Here is a 17,179-nt window from a genome sequence, read left to right on the forward strand (position 1 = left end):
CTCTCAGCTGGATCATCTCTAGGAGCGCCCTGGCCACTCACACCGTAAGGAAGTTCAACAACAGGATGCTGCACTCAAGCGCGGCTCAGTACGATGCCACACGTCAGCTCCCTTGGCATTTTCACACATGAGATGCATCACTTCAGCCAAGACCCATGAAGTTCCTTATTTATCTGGCACTTTTATACTGTTACTTTACCTGTCCAAGTCCCTGTCTGCAGAATGAGAGCGGAAGGAAATGCTAGAACTTGTGTAATCATGCTGCTGTTGGTTACTATACTCTTTTTACTTAAACTTGGCCTAAAATTACGATCTCTCCATCTTGAATCCTGACCTGTGAGAAAAAACTGACATCAGATTATGATGGCAGTCACAAGGAAATGACAGGGAAATTATGTAGAGCGGTAGCATTGTCTCTTTCAGCAACTGAGCTACGAAATTCTAGGCCAAGTTTAGAGCAGAAAAGGCATAGTGAAATCATGACTAAAACTGTCCCGTGTACACCTTTCCTCATGTGACAGCAACCATGGACGCTGCTGTTGATGGAAAAACTGAGTGGCATGCAAAATGAAAAAGACTGGGAATTCCTGGTTTAGAGAATTTCAGCCTGAGAAGTACGTGACTGTTTGTGTCTCATTTCCTTGTAAAAATGATAATGGTACGGCAATTACTGGCGGGAGTTTCTATCACAATGAGGAAATAAGTGAGAAAGCAACAGTCCCACATGCACAACAATGATGCACAGAAATCACAGTAAAAATAATGATTCACGTGCATCCGTAATGTCAACCCCAACACACGTTAGGGGAACATTTTGACTAGTAACCAAGGAGACTCAGAAATATAAACTTTTTTGAGCTACATAGAATGACCGCTTTAAGCTCCTGAATCCAGTGAATTTTAGTTTTTAATAGAAGATGGGATAAAGAAAAGAGTTTATGAAGAGAGTTAAAGAACTGAGTTAAAGAGGAGAGTTGAAGAGAAGAGTTGAAGAAGAGAGTTAAAGAAGAGTTAAAAAAGAGAGTTAAAGAAGAGTTAAAGAAAAGAGTTAAAGAAGTAAGTTAAAGAAAATTTAAGAAGAGAGGTAATGAAGAGTTAAAGAAAAGCTGAAGAAGAGAGTTAAAGAAGAGAGATAAAGAAGAGAGTTAAAGAAGAGAATTATAGAAGAGAGTTAAAGAAGAGAGGTAAAGAAGAGTTAAAGAAGAGAATTATAGAAGAGAGTTAAAGAAGAGAGATAAGGAAGAGAGTTAAAGAAGAGAGATAAGGAAGAGAGTTAAAGAAGAGTTAAGGAGGAGAGTTAAAGAAGAGAGAGAAAGAAGAGAGTTAAAAAAGAGAGTTAAAGAAGAGAATTATAGAAGAGAGTTAAAGAAGAGAGTTAAAGAAGAGAGATAAAGAAGAGAGTTAAAGAAGTTAAGCGGAGATAAAGAAGAGTTAAATGAAAAGAATTAACGTGAGCTAGATTTAAACCCTCCTTTTCGAAATATCAATCGTAAAATGAATACAAACACTGGAGATAACGAGAAGGAATTACTGTATACTTTCTCGCAATGAACTAGCGCTCTGACTGCCACAAGTTTCTCTATATTCTTGACAAAAACGTTCACAAGATATAAAACGTTCACTACGAGAGCTTAAATGTTTCTCATCCTCTAGCTTTGTATTGAGGCTAGTAAAATCCTCTCACGTTTTTCCTAAATGGAGTTCAAAGTGGGTAATTCGCACCAAAAGATTTCAAAACATAAAAACTCTTGACTGTCATCGCCCCAAGACGTGATGAACGGGAGCGCGTCAACCCCAACCACCACATAAACACGACTGAGTAAACGTTTGCCAAGTCTGGGAAAACGTTTGCTGAAGGAGGAAATTTAAGGAAAGGGCCTGAGAAATTGACAGAGATGGATGAGACTTGCGACTTCTTTCGATGAACATGGTTAGTACAGGACACTTCGCGGCACTTCTTCCCTCGCACTTAGTCATGCATGTTAGGCTACACCTTCGTATTTTTTTATTGTTATTTATGTATTTTTAGGATCGACATGGTTTGCCTCAGAAAACTGTAGTTCGAGACTACTAAGACGCGAAGTTCAGAGTAAGGTAATCTTTCAGGAGATATATGACCACCTAAAATTATATATATATATATATATATATATATATATATATATATATATATATATATATATATATATATATATATATATATATATATATATATTTAAGGAGACATATGACCACCTAAATATATATATATATATATATATATATATATATATATATATATATTTAAGGAGACATATGACCACCTAAATATATATATATATATATATATATATATATATATATATATATATATATATATATATATATATATATATATATATATATATATATATATATATATATATAAAAAACTACTTTTGGGTTGATTTAGTAACTTTATAACTGTGTACAGACGTACGTTTTCGAGTATAAAGCAAATCCATCAATAAACGAGGGAGATATGATGCCGGGAGATAGCTCATTTTAGTTTAAGTCTGGTTAGGTTAGCATAAAACAGGTTAGGTTAGGTTAGGTAAGGTTAGAATAAAAAAAAAGGTTGGGTTAAGTTACGAAAATTAGGTTAGGTTAGGTTAGGCTGGGAGGAATGAAAAAAGTGTTTAAATGTCGTTCGCTTAGAATGGATGTAAAGAGAAGGCTGTATGAGGGTGTTGTGGTACCGACTGCATTATATGGGGCTGAAACATGGAATATGGGTGTAGCAGAGAGGAAAAGTTTGAATGTAATGGAGATGAGGTGTCTGAGGAGTATGTGTGGAGTGACGCGTATGGATCGAGTGCGAAATGATGAAGTGCGAAGAACTGGAGTTGTTCGGGAGATGGCTGGTAGAGTTGAGCAGAGGGTGTTGCAATGGTCTAGGCATATGGAGAGAATGGAAAATGAGCGATTGGTGAAAAAGATAACTAGATCTGATGTGAGAGGTGTAAGGCTGAGAGGAAGACCACGAATAGGATGGATGGACAGTGTGAAGAGAGCGCTGGATGCGAGAGGGATGTCTGTTGAGCATGGAAGAGTGGCTGTGCGTGACAGAAATAAATGGAGAGAAATTGTGAATGAATAAGTGATGACGCAGCCCTGAGGGGATATTCTCCCGCATTTGGTCTGATCAGCTAGTCAGGTCAGGTGCGGGTAAGGGGATGGGTGTATTATGATGTGGCAGGGGTAAACCAGTTCTGCTGTCGGGCCCTGCTGCGGATGTCACTGATTGCATTGTGCAGTTGACCCTTGTGCGGTGTGGTGCGGTGAGGATCTGTCCGTTCTCCCCTTTGGGGCTAAGATGCGAATAAATGTGTTTGAATGGATGAGTAAATGGAGAGTGAGTCGTCCTGTCTCGGCTACCTCCCTTTCCTTGGGGGAAGCAGCCTAGGTATATAGATAGATAGAGATAGGTTTTGATTTCGTTCAGACATGGCGTTCTAAGATGGCATCTGTCTGTTTTCGACGCTGTTAGGAATTGTATACAAACACCGCATTTTAAGTACTTTACCACTTTTAGAGGAAAAAAAAAAATCAAAACTTGAGAACGCACGCAGAAAATACTCAAAGAATCCTATGAAAAGTTAAAAAAAAAAAAAAAAAACTCAGAATAATGTGGTCCCTATGTCGCATTAAAGATTACCCAGAATAAAACGCTATGGAAAAAATGTCACGGAATGCCTAAAGAAAGCGCGTCAAAAGCAATATTTGGATGCGTCTCAAATCAAGTAAAGGAAGGGAAGCAGGAAAGGTAGCCGTGTTCGCTGCTCAGTTTGTACAGGTGCGAAAAGTGACATTTTCTTTTTTTTTTTTTCGTTGTACCATGTCTGAGATAATTCACAACCTCAAGTCATTAATTCCTTTACAATGCCCTTGTTTCAAAATTTATGATGCTAGATTTCAAACTCTTTCAATATTACCCTTAAGTCTATCTAGGTCTATGAGAGTTTTGAGACTGTAAAAGAACTATTGATCACGCCTGTTCACCTGGGGCCTCACCTGTCACGTGGTGTAGAGGGTGATGTCGGCTTCTCAATTAGTCCTTCCTGGAAATAAAGACAACTTGATTCAGCTTGCGTGGCACTTAAACACATACGGCATCAATGATGTCCTATATTTATTTTTTTCCCACCATTAACGAGGGTGGTGTTTTCGTCTTTTATAGACTTACTTCCCGTAGTTCGATGGCTACACAAAGACAGTATTACCGCTGTACGTCTTTTCCATAGCACTTCTTCGTGACTAACATCATATTTTAGTGTTTGTAAGTGTTAATCTATTGGTACAAGTCAGAAGAGAGGTAAAGAAGAGTTAAAGAAGAGAATTATAGAAGAGAGTTAAAGAAGAGAGATAAAGAAGAGAGTTAAAGAAGAGTTAAAGAGGAGAGTTAAAGAAGAGAGAGAAAGAAGAGAGTTAAAAAAGAGAGTTAAAGAAGAGAATTATAGAAGAGAGAGGGGTCACTTTTAGGTCAAGTTAAAGTGAAAAGTGTATAGTTTTATATCACTTCGAAAATCCATTACAATTATCATGTCTAAAATTCTGCCCCCGTCTCTCTTACTGAATACCTTTAGTTCCAAATCACTGATAAAGTTGTCACTGTAATTTCCATCCCGTCCACGTGCTCCACCGTAACCCTTTGTTTCTCGCCTAATGTCAGTAGCATCCTTTGAAATTACAGTGTCTCATTCTTCTTCTTCGTCTGTTTCTCTGTAAGCTTCTATATTCCACACAGAGACCTTAAATGGAAAGGGTAATTTTTTTGAGGCCTTGGATAGCTTTTTCACCGCAGAGACGTACGCACTCAAACACACGCACACACAGTCCCATAACATACTAACGAGAGAGTGCGTCTGGCAGCTTCACCACATGGCTGTTTCGTCACGCTTGGGTAAACATGACGCAACTGAGTGAGCAAATCTCGAACCTCTTGATTCAAACGTTAGAGATCAAGGCTTAATTTTAGTTTTAATACCTGTAAACGGACATTATTCTACACCTCTCAGTGATACATATAGTGAATAATTCTGTAAATCTGATGTGTCACACAAGAAATATTCACATTACCGAGATTTCTTTCCCAGGGATGATGGTTCAAAGGTTGGATCGTACTGTTCCGACACCTTTTGACGATACAGGAGTGAGATGAAGGAACATCGGTGGTATCGCTGTCTGCTACTCCTCTTAAACGCTGAGAATCACGTCCACACCAAACATAAAGCGGCGTTGTCATTAATGTTTCACGGTTTGTTTTGTTTTGTTTTGTTTTCATTTAAGTAATACCGTCAAGGTTATGTACCGTATTATTGTTGGGTTAAGAGACTTCGTAATGCCTTTTCCTATGTGATTTAATTTCAGCTTACCGCTTACGTTCTCTTTCATGTTATGTATACTTCTTTATTATTAACCCAGTTTGCACCGATAACATGCAAGAGCTGTGATGTGCATTTTTTAATGCAAAGAAGGAACCAGAGGCTGAGAGCATGTAATATTGTTCCCTCCAAGAAAAAACAAACAATCAAACAAACAAATTAACGAACAAAAGAGACAAATTCAAGCTCCGTTCATCTCGAGATGCATGGACACACTGCGAGTAATAGACCAGAGGTCATAGGCAGAGGGAAATACAGATCGAGGATGACATTTCTTCTGTTCGTCTGTTGCTATCATAAACCAGTGAGTATATGTTAACTCTTCCGTGAGAGAACTGGAGAGAAAAGGGCTGCGAGTGTGTTGCCATACGGATGCTAATCGCCCGCCATAATGGAGGAAGGATGCAAGCAGACAGTTCAGAAGAGCAGTGACCATTGAAGTGGCGATAGTAAAGAGATCATTAAGCAACAGTGCGGCAAAGAAAGAGAAAATGATGAGTAAGAAAGAGAGGAAGATTTGATGAGGCGAAAACCCTTTGACTCCAACCTATTTAAAAGAGCTGTATGTGGGGACACTCCCCCCCCCACACACGCACACACAAGAGATTCGTACTTAACACAGGGGCAAATAAAACCCCTGTACAAAGTCAACGGTCGTGCTAGGGTAAAGAAGGCACGGAGTCGGCTTAGCACACCTAATCTGTTGAAAGCTGATTAGGCAAGAAGGTAATGTGATCTTTATTACCCGAGAGAATGAAACCCCAAGGATATTGAGAGATGAGGAATCAACTTGCATATTGTTGAAAGTTAAAGGATATTGAACGGAAGATTTTGGCGGGTCGAAAGGTGAAGGAACTGGGAATTTGATGTATTAAAAATAGCAATGTCCCTTTTACCCCAGAAATATGAGCCAAGTTAAAAATTAGGTGTGCCATAACCTCATCCCATGACTGCTAAAGTAACTGCTGTGATGAACGCTGTGAGAAGCTGATGGAAAGGCGATAGGTGGGGGAAAAAAGGCGAAAATGCAAAAAAAAAAAAAAAAAAAAATCCTTAACCCATATAGTGCGATCATTCTTTCTTGTAGATTTTTTCTGCCAAATTTTTCCCAGCTTAGGGAGGCACACACACACACACACACACACACACACACACACATACACAAAACATTGTAGCCAACCTCTTCCAGCTCAAAAAATCTATCCAACGATGAATTGCAGTAGCCGGGAGATGAAAACAACGGAATGAAAGAACTTGATTTTGGTTGAAGGAGCTGAAGGAGAAATGCAGTGACGTCTCCTTTTATCAGCGAGAAAATGACTCGTTATGAGTACAATGGGTGTAACACAAATTCTTTCGTCCACCTCGTTATCTGCGTCGTGTCATGAAACTTGAAAACTTGGGTGGAAAAATTGAGCATGGCGAGTAAAGGAGTGGGTGGGATTGGCTGAAGTGTTAGTGGGCGCTGCAGCTGGGGAGGGACAGTATACCCTGTGAATATGACTTGTGGGAGAAGTGATTTTCCTATATGGTTGCTGACTGCGCTCTGTAATACTGGATGCAGGCTACCCTTACCTGATGACCACAGGTGTTCTATAAATGACCCTCAGTAATTAGGGGTTTGGCATTCCATTTTGTGATTGCAGGTTTAAGCAGACGACTCAAGTTCTGCTATAATTACAGGCACACGATTTCCCTGTAAATTTATAGGTAACTACAGTAGATGGCTAATGACACATACTTCTGTCCATTCCAGTTATGCAAAATAAAGCTAAGTAGATTTTATTTTGCAATTTTTGTACTCCTGGGAAACTTATCCATCTTGTTTGTTACCCAGTTCTTTTTTTGCCTCAACAAGAGCGTAGGGACCCAGGACTAGGCTACTTAATCCAGGCATATAAGGTTAGAATGACCGGTTGCTCTTTCCTGAGTAGCACTGAGTGAGAAGTAAACCCAGCCTGCTCTTGAACGTTCACCCTTGCATGTGCACACGGCTAGAGATCCTAATCCCACTTATATTATAAAAGAATCCAAAAGAGTACTGAATTCTGAAAGCATAGTCCACATTCACTCATCGTCCACCTTCGGCTTAGCAATGAGTAGCGATTAAGCAGGTGGATATGGAAAATACCTGTTGCCAGAAGTCTCAAACAGCAGGGTCTTGGTGAGAAAGAGGCAAGGATGAGAGAAGGGCAAGAGGTGTTCTGCATCCAGTAGCTTAAAAAAGTCCGACCACTTTTGAAGCTCCAGGGGACCAGAAGGAGAGGAGGGACCAAGGCTTTGTTTCTGTACTCCGAACCATTTTAACCATTCTCAGCTACACCTCTGCCAGCATTTACTGTGTACTTGAGCGAAACCCCCTGATCACCTCCTGTACTCAGACTGTAACATAACAACGACACTCATTACTTTGCTCTCAGACCTGTGCCACCGCCACCCTGGTGTGTTATACAAAGAAGGCATCAGAGGACGGTGACAGATGGTCTGATTGCGAATAAGGCGGCAGTGATGCGTTCCTAAAACAGTAGCATTTATACATGTACCGTGGATACAGTGCAGTGTATGAAGATAAAACTTTCTCTCTCTCTCTCTCTCTCTCTCTCTCTCTCTCTCTCTCTCTCTCTTTACAGTATACATAATATATATACACTCCCCAAACTGACATTATGCAAATATTTCGTATTTGATGCAGGTTCCTACCAGAGGAAGGTAAAGTAAAATAATATAATCTATTACTGCTATTGAATTTTATTGACTGATGTATAATCCAGAGAATATTCAGACAGGAAGTACATGTGAATTCTTCTTAGCTTTTACATGTTCCAGACCAATGGTACATACAGAAAAATTTTGCTTGATAGATAATTGTAGGTGACTGAGTCAGTATGGTGTAATGACACTAGATGTAGCAGACAGAACCGACATCTCTTATAGGCAATGAACATCAGGCTGTGTGTGTGTGTGTGTGTGTGTGTGTGTGTGTGTGTGTGTTATTTCAGAAATTCTCATCAATGGCCCGATGTATATTGACCCGTGACGTCAGAGGTCAGGTAGGTAGGTAGGTGATTTAGTCCACAACGATGTCCACGACGCCATTGTCAGTGCGTCCCGCCAGCTGGCCCAGGGCGTCCCTTTGGGCATCGCGGGAGTCGCTACACTCGCCAGAGGCCGAGTAGTGCCAACTCCATCCTCCCTGCACACACAGACATGTACACACTTAAAACACCTAAAGTACCTAAAATATCTCCTAAAATACCTAAAACATCTCTTAAAGCTTCCAAAACATCTAAAGCACCTAAAACATCTAAAGTACCTAAAACATCTCCCATAGTACTGCAAACACTGGAGAGGCGGTACCTCAGTCGGTAGAGAGGTGGCCTGCAGTCCTACCGGACCAAGGTTCAAATCCCCGCTGGGGCAGGGAACAGTTTAAGGATTTGAATTTAGGAAATGCAGACTTTGCTTATCTACCAGAAGACCCGCCGACATGTCGTAAAAGTACCCGGCTAATACCAATACACCAGTCCTGTATGAGACAGCCCTAGCATGTATTCAATACGAACGGTGGGTGTTAGCGCCGAAGTAGTGACATGTAGAAGTGTATGATGTGTAGGAGGAGTACTGGGCCTTGGGAGCAGGCTGTGAAGCCTTTGCCCAGAGTCGGACATAAAAAAAAAAAAAAAAAAAAAAAAACCGCACTACACATCTAGCTATTTCACCCATCTGTCATATTGACGGCCATTGTATTACGAACTACAACCACAAAATTGTTATTGACCACACACAGTATTCATGATTTTCACTGCAACCATGACTTTGAAATTTGAACACCTTCTGTTATTCGCAGGTATACTTAATGCTAAATGTTACTCCTAGATTGAAAAAAGGTTGTTTAAAAAAGAGCTAGGTACTTGAATTAGTGGTATTACGAATCCCAAAATTCATTCATTACCATTTACTCTCGTCACATTTACTGTATTGTCTATTACCTCCAAAGATAATACAATAGTTTTGACAAAAGGATTTTGTCTAAAGATGATAAATATATTTAGCACAATAACATATTTAGCATTTTTTAATACAGTTAATGAGTTTATTTAATTCAGGAAATAGCCTACTTTTCGAACTGGAGGGCTTAGATAAAGTCTTCATCACTATGTGCACTACAAGAGATTTCCCTTAAGTTTAATAAAATAGTCTGGATATTGCAAGAAGAATAGAAGGAGGAGAAGGAGAAGAAGAAGAAGAAGACGAGGAGGAGGAGGAGGAAGAGAGGGGGAAAAAGAAGATGACGAGGAGGAATAGGAACAGGAACGGAGAAGAGGAGGAAAAAACTAAGACATACATCACCAAACCAAAGGGAATTACAAGGAGGACAGTACTAAAAAATAGCCTGGTACTGACACTGTATTAACTGGTGTATGTGTACTGAACAAATCCTGGTACTGACACTGTAGCCGTGGGTGTATGTGTACTGAACAAAGCCTGGTACTGACACTGTAGCCGTGGGTGTAGGTGTATGAACAAAGCCTGGTACTGACACTGTAGCCGTGGGTGTAGGTGTATGAACAAGCCTGGTACTGACACTGTAGCCGTGGGTGTAGGTGTACTCAACAAAGCCTGGTACTGACACTGTAGCCGTGGGTGTAGGTGTATGAACAAGCCTGGTACTGACACTGTAGCCGTGGGTGTAGGTGTACTCAACAAAGCCTGGTACTCACAATGTAGCTGTGGGTGTAAGCGTACTCAACAAAGCCTGGTACTCACACTGTAGCCGTGGGTGTAGCCGTACTCGTACAGGTCTCGCAGCGAGGTACCTGCGGCACACACGGACGCGTACTCTCCGATCACAATGGGTTTGTCAAGGCCGTAGTCGGAGGCGCTGACCTGCGGGATCAGGTCAGCTTAGGTGAGGGGTCATGTCTGGTGACCTTAGCAAGCATCCAACACCTCGACCTTAGTGACTTATATACTTCAAGAACACATTCTCTTTTGTGCTTGTTATGTTTTCAATGTGGACAGTTTGCATTTCTTATGTATCATAAAAGAGAATATCAAAATGTTATATGCTGATATAAACTGGCAGGGAAATGATGATGGAAAGCCTCCTAACTCATCAAGAACACAACTCCTGGCAATGGAGGAGGGGAACCTATGGTTATGACAGAGTGGTGCACAGCAATCATAAGTGACACTGGACAGATATCTATACTATACTTTCTCTCTCTCTCTCTCTCTCTCTCTGACTATGTGTGTGTGTGTGTGTGTGTGCGTGTGTGTGTGTGTGTGTGTGTGTGTGTGTGTGTGTGTGTGTGTGTGTGTGTGTGTGTGTGTGTGTGTGTGTGTGTGTGTGTGTGTGTGTGTGTCTGTGTAAACTTGGAAGTCATCCTCTTGGTGGTACCAGCTTGGTGACTGGATGGGTCAGTTGGTGTAACCCAAGCAAAGGCAGGTGCAGCCAGCCGCCGCTTGTCAACTCACGGTGAAGGGAGCGTCGGGGCTCCAGCTGCCACCCCAGTCGTAGGTGTGCATCTGGTAGAAGTCGAGATGAGCGTTGCTTCCCCCCGCGGCCTGGTTGAGGCAGGCGTCAGTGTAGTGGTTGTGAGAGTTGGAGAAGGCGTCGTTCTGGGCAAACTGACCTGATCCACACAAACACAAGCCATTACTATAAATAACTAAGAGTTGGATACATGGTCTTCCCATCACTTTAACATCAGCCATTACTATAATTAAATAGTGCCTGATTAATGGTTATTTCAAGACACCAGCAGCAATCAATACTGTTATGAAGTGCTGCATACATGGTCATTTCACCAACCTAACACCGAAAATTCGTAAGAATCAACAGAATTATTCTACCACATCCAACGTCAACCATTTATATAAAGGATCAGGTGCTGGATACGTAGTCAACCCACACAATCTGTGGCTAAAGGATGGTGTACCAGCCATAGAGATTACATACAGTTCTTCTTGTGATAACTGATGCAGCCTACTAGCAATGGGGGCCGGCCCACTAATGCATTATTTTTTGAGTCACCCGTCGTAGCAAGGAGAGGACTGGGCTAGACTGGAGCCTCGAGGACGGCTCCAACCATTATTCCTGTGTCTAACTGGATGCTAGGTGATGTTTACCAGACATATCAAGTATTTTTACAAGGAGTGAAGTTGGAAAATTTTATATATACCTTAAGATTCTTTATGAATACGAAGTCAGATTTATGAAATAACCTCTCTAGGTTCATGTTAGGTTCTTACTCTTCCTTTTTAAGCCAATAACCCTCAAGGGTTGGGTAACAAATAGCTTGGCTGTTTTACTTAGCAGTGTATATTATTCCAAAGACATAATGTGTCATTGGTACCCACTGTTGTAGTCAGGAAAATACTACTAGGTGGTTACGATGTTACTTAAGGTTAAAAATACAGACTGTGTTGGTGTGACTGACCCCAGGAGCCGATGGTGATGAGAGCCTCTGAGTCGATGGCACGTACCGCTTGGTTCTGCCGCCCGATGAACCTCAGGAATCTGCCACAGAAACTCGCCATAGTCAATGATTAGAGTGACACTGATGATGTTTGTGGCTACCAATACAATGAGATGAAATGATCTAACCACTTATTTGCTCAGTTATTGCAAATATTTCGTGGTTTCTGATTTGGTATAAGTATGCCAGTTGGCCTCATTAATTTAGATGACAAACCCGAGCCATTGGCCAAAATATTAATCTCGGAAAACAATTAGGAACCAAGCATTGTTCGCACCCAAACACACTACTGACTAAAATGAGGCAGAGTTTCATCATCATTGCATCCCGTGACGAGTTCCTAAAGTCCTTGAATGGTTCAGTGAATACGATCACATATATATATATTTTCTTCTAACCAAGGGTAACCTGATCACTGTGAACACTCGTAAACAGTCCTTGTAATCCGGAAAGGTTGATGAACTGGAGTCTATCACTGACTGGTGGCGAAGTGAGCTTAATGTTAGCAGTCACAAGTTGATAGGCTTATGATTTCTTCTTCTGGATATCAATTTATCTATCTATTCCTCTGTTCATCTGTTTATCCATCTGCCAACCTGCCTACCGATACAGTGTGTGTATATGTGTGTTTGCCTACAAGTAATATTTCCAACATATATCACTGCATTCCTGTCACTGTCGTTCCATAATAACTGCTGGAGTGTTTGCCACTACAGCAGTCCCAGTCAGGGCAATAACAAAAAGTTCTTGTTCACGGCAGCTCTTGTGTGCTGGTGGGTCTGATATCATAACGTCCTCATAGGTATTTACAAGAAACTGCCAATTCCCTGACCCTAGTGACGTGGCCTGACCAAAGTAACCTGACCTGACTCCAGTGATGTGACCTGACCCCCATAATGTGATCTGACCCCAGTGATGTGACCTGACCCCCATAATGTGATCTGACCCTAGTGATGTGACCTGACCCCTTTAATGTGAGCCGATACTGACCTCTCCATGGGGACAGAGAGACCAGTCCAGCCAGCGCCGGACTGACCAATGATGCTGGTGTCATAGCAGTAGTCACTGTTGCTCTCCACCTGCAGGAGGTTATCAAGGTTATAGCCAGTCCAGTCATAAAGGGCATAACCAGTCACATGGAACACTTACTACGGTATTCTTTAACAGTAAACAAATATGGAATTGCTTATTACTTAGGGTTAAAAGTACGAACTACCGTTGTTCTCGCCATGTGGGAGGTATCTGTGACTGTAACGCATATCCCTCAATAATTTATTTTGCAAATGACTCCTTTTTATCCTTCTGTGTGCTATTGTGGCAAATCAAGTCTGTATTAGATATACATATTTAACATAAAAGTGAATATTTAGATGTAATATGTATTGAAATTCACTAATAACTCGGTGTTACTAAGTATATGACCCATCGATATACCCCACGTGACGTCACCTGGCTGCTGGCTCACTTACCAGGACTGATCCCTCAGGCTCGTTCACCGCCTCAAAAGCTCCAAAGGCCGGGTGTCCCTTAATGGTGTTTATCAGGCTCTGAGGAAACACAGAGACATGTAAAAAAAGCAGAAACAAAAAACAATTATACTTTGCCAATAATCACAGTAGAAATGTTTATATATTGGTTGTAACAATACTACCAATAAAAGAGATCTACGAATGCACACACAAACATACACACTGGAACAAAAATCTTCTCTTTTTAATGATTACTGGTCCTCATTGTGAAGAGAGGGGAAGGGAAACTTTCTATTAGCGATTGACAATATGAAACTGGAGTAGTTGGCATGTATACGTTCTTCCAGTGAATAACTGAGTGATCCACAACACTTCCATGATGGCACATTTGATGGTGTTGCTGGAAAGTGACAGAGTGACTTATATTTAAATGAAGTGTTCTCTGTTTATATTTAAGCGAAGTGTTGTCTCTATATTGAAGTGAAGTGCTGTCTGTCTATATTTAAGAGTTGTCTACTGAAGAGAGTACTCACGTTAAGGCAGTTGTTGATGTAGGAGTCCAGTTTGGAGTCGTCGTAAATCAAGTCGATTGCCGGCTGGTTGGTGAGGTAGGCCCCGTTCCACATGGTCAGAGTCACCAGGACGTCGTTGGCTTGTGCAGTGTCCAGGAGTTGCTTGACGTCGTTCTCAAACTGACCTGAGTTGTCACAGGAGGTCACGTAGCCGTCACCGTCGAACACCGGCGTGCTGTAGCCCTCCACGTGCACCCATATACCTGACGTGTACATAACATGCTGTAGTCCTGCACGTGCACCCACACACCTCACGTGCACATAATATGCTGTAGACCTACGCATGAACCCACACACCTGACGCGGACACAGACTTCTAACAAACTCATGAACCTAAGTCCACACACCTGAAGTAAGCAGTAAGTAGCTATTTGAAGATATGGCAATCTGATTAGAGAAGAAAGAAGAGTAATTAAAATAAGGAAAAGGAGATAGACAACCACATTAGTGACATTAGCGAGGACGGATCGACCAGTGGATAAAGATCAATAAATACTGTATATAGTAGAGGCAGACCAAAAACAAACCTTTCCGTACTATACAATCATATTTCACATATACAGCATGCGCGTCACTTCTCTGACTCGTTGTATCAAAGAGTGTCATTCTTTGCCAGGGAAATATATCAAGCCTCTCTCAGCTTAGGACCATAATGAACAAAGGAAAGCGAGCAACAGAAGAGGTGATAGGCGAACATACTTCCCCGCATCCACACACGAAGGAGATTAGTAAATTAGGAAGTTTTATAAAGAAGACCCGATGGACATTGGGTGATATTAAAAAGGCTATTGAGTAACCCACAGATGGATTTAACCAAATGGATTGGCATAATGATATTTTAGTCAAGGAAGAGAAGGCTCATGGATTTAAAAAAAAAAAAAAAAAAAAAAGGATAAAGGAAGATCGAGCAAAAGAAATGATAAAAAATATGATTGATGGAGAGAACTCACTGACAAAACAAGTTGGGAGACAGATTGGGAAAGGAAAATATAATTCATCAGAAGAGGAATCACAGACAGAGGAGGAGAGTGAAAAGGCGAGAAAAAGGATGATTAGTGGAAAGAAAACACAAAAACAGTAGATAAGGAAGACACGTGGACAGAAGGGGAATTGAAGAAGGCCAGGCAAGCGACAAAGAAGAAGACTAGACAGACGCCCATGTAAACAAGGGAAAGTAAGACTCACGGATGGAGTTTCCGCCCGAGCTGGCAATTTCAGAGACCCATGAGTCCAGTGTACCGTCGTAGCCGCCGTTGCCGAAGTCGTAGCCATAGTTGTTCCAGGCGATGTTGCAACCGTTCAGGAACACCTTCTCGCCCTTGTACGTCAGGTCCGTCCCTGACACCTTGAATAATAATAATAATAATAATAATAATAATAATAATAATGATAATAATAGTAATAATAATTATAATAACAGTGGCGCACAGGCTAGAACTTCCTCTCAGCCATGGATGTCGGTGAAGGATGAGCACAAAATATTGCTCAAAACTGCACTAGCTCCATGACTACTTCTTTACACCCGGAGACGTATGACGAATCTCTTCATGCTTTTCTAAAATCATGCAAATTTTTCAAGTGTAATTTTGTTTTTAAGGCAACAACGCATTACGACAAAACAAAAATCAGAAAGCTATGTAAATGAACATAAAATCTGTGCCTATCAAGATATGTGGATTCTAATAGCATAACATGTATTAGATTTGGAATAAAGTAATGCATATAGTTTGCTTCTAGGTCAATCAAAGCACCTTTTAGAGGCAAGGGGCTTTGACTAACTAGTTTTTCATTGTATACTGCCCACGATATCAAATTATGCGCAGCTCTCAGGTAGAAGGTTCGCCCCTGGGATGAATAAAACTGTCCTGTGATATCCAGAGAAAATAAGTATAGATAAAGAAAATGTTCTAGTGCTAAAGGAGCTAAATGTGTATACTGCTGACCGAGAGCCTGGCAGCAAAGGTGGTCCCAAGCAGTGCCAGGAAAGTAAGACAAGATGAAACCCTCATGACCGCTGCTTCTGGCGTTGGTGAAAGTACTGCAGCTACTGTCTTCTTAAACTGCTGGAGCTTCCTTTATGCTCGTACCATCTATACCAGTGCCTTATATATGTGCCTCAGTATACATGGCAAACACAGCACTATCTGATTACGGCACGGAGATAAAAGCAGAAAAGGAGGGAGGAGGGGGAGAGCGATGGGAATTTCACTGGCTATGACGTCTTTTACACGTGCAAGATGTTGATTTGATGAGGGTGCTAAGGCGTGATCAGGGCGTGCATGGCTCGTGGTTACTTACGATGATATTTGTAAAGCTTCTACTGTGTCATGTGCTATGTGTTGTGGTCTGCCTGATGATGCTGTGATTGTTGCTGATGTTTTTGTTGTTGTGGTGGTGATGGTGGTGGTGGTATTCTGGTTGTTTTATCCTTGTTCTTGTTGTCTTACTGCTGTTGTTGTTGCTGCTGTTAATGTTGTTGTTGTGGTGGTGGTGGTGATATGGTTAGCTTTGTCTTTGTTCTTGTTTTTCTTTTTATTGTTGTTGTTTTACTCCTCTTCCAGTTTAGTGAAATCTTTGAGTGTGTGTGTGTGTGTGTGTGTGTGTGTGTGTGTGTGTGTGTGTGTGTGTGTGTGTGTGTGTGTGTGTGTGTGTGTGTGTGTGTGTGTGTGTGTGTGTGTGTTTTCCTCATTTCATATCATTTTATTTTGACTGGAAGACTTCCTCGCAGAGAACATAGTAAAGTTTATTATCGAACACACTTCGTCGAAAAATATATCTAAAGTGAACCAGATCGTCTGTCGTAACAAGAATAATATAAGTGAAAAATAATTCTGTCAGTGGCGTTAGGTACATTACAGTAATAATAATAATAATAATAATGATAATAATAATAATAATAATAATAATGATAATAATAATAATATAAAATAATAATAATAAGTGCTCAGAGAGAGCATACCCCCGCCAATGCCATTGCCATTACAAAGGGTCCGGATCCGGATCCGTGTAGGTATTGTGTTGAGTACATAGGATCCAGATCCACTCCCAAATTTAACCAATTGTTCCTTGACCCATGGCTTACTCTTCCACAAAATTTTATTGACATTCTTGATAACTTTTGGGGAAACTGTGCGGGATACATAGGATCCAGATCCTGATCCGGATCCGTCCCCAAACTTGATCTATTCTTTCTTGGTCCATGGCCCACCCTTCCACAAAAATTCATTGAAATTCATTGAGAACTTTTGCACTCA

At 41.0% G+C, this 17,179-nt stretch overlaps 1 protein-coding gene across 1 annotated transcript; it reads right to left on the minus strand.

Annotated features, from left to right (window-relative positions):
- Positions 1 to 8,469: 8,469 nt before the first annotated feature.
- LOC145401196 (mannan endo-1,4-beta-mannosidase-like) lies at positions 8,470 to 15,934 on the minus strand. The gene is made up of 9 exons (XM_080273500.1): positions 15,869 to 15,934; positions 15,111 to 15,270; positions 13,887 to 14,128; positions 13,354 to 13,431; positions 12,875 to 12,963; positions 11,846 to 11,925; positions 10,881 to 11,038; positions 10,170 to 10,289; positions 8,470 to 8,595 (listed from the first exon to the last, which is right to left on the minus strand). Exons 1-9 carry the CDS (start codon positions 15,932 to 15,934, stop codon positions 8,470 to 8,472), a joined length of 1,119 nt encoding a protein of 372 aa, XP_080129626.1.
- Between the last annotated feature and the right edge of the window lie 1,245 nt (positions 15,935 to 17,179).

This window comes from Coenobita brevimanus, chromosome 55 (assembly GCF_032717465.1).
Source record: "Coenobita brevimanus isolate Jiangsu-jjx chromosome 55, ASM3271746v2, whole genome shotgun sequence".
NCBI classification, from domain to species: Eukaryota; Metazoa; Arthropoda; class Malacostraca; order Decapoda; family Coenobitidae; genus Coenobita; species Coenobita brevimanus.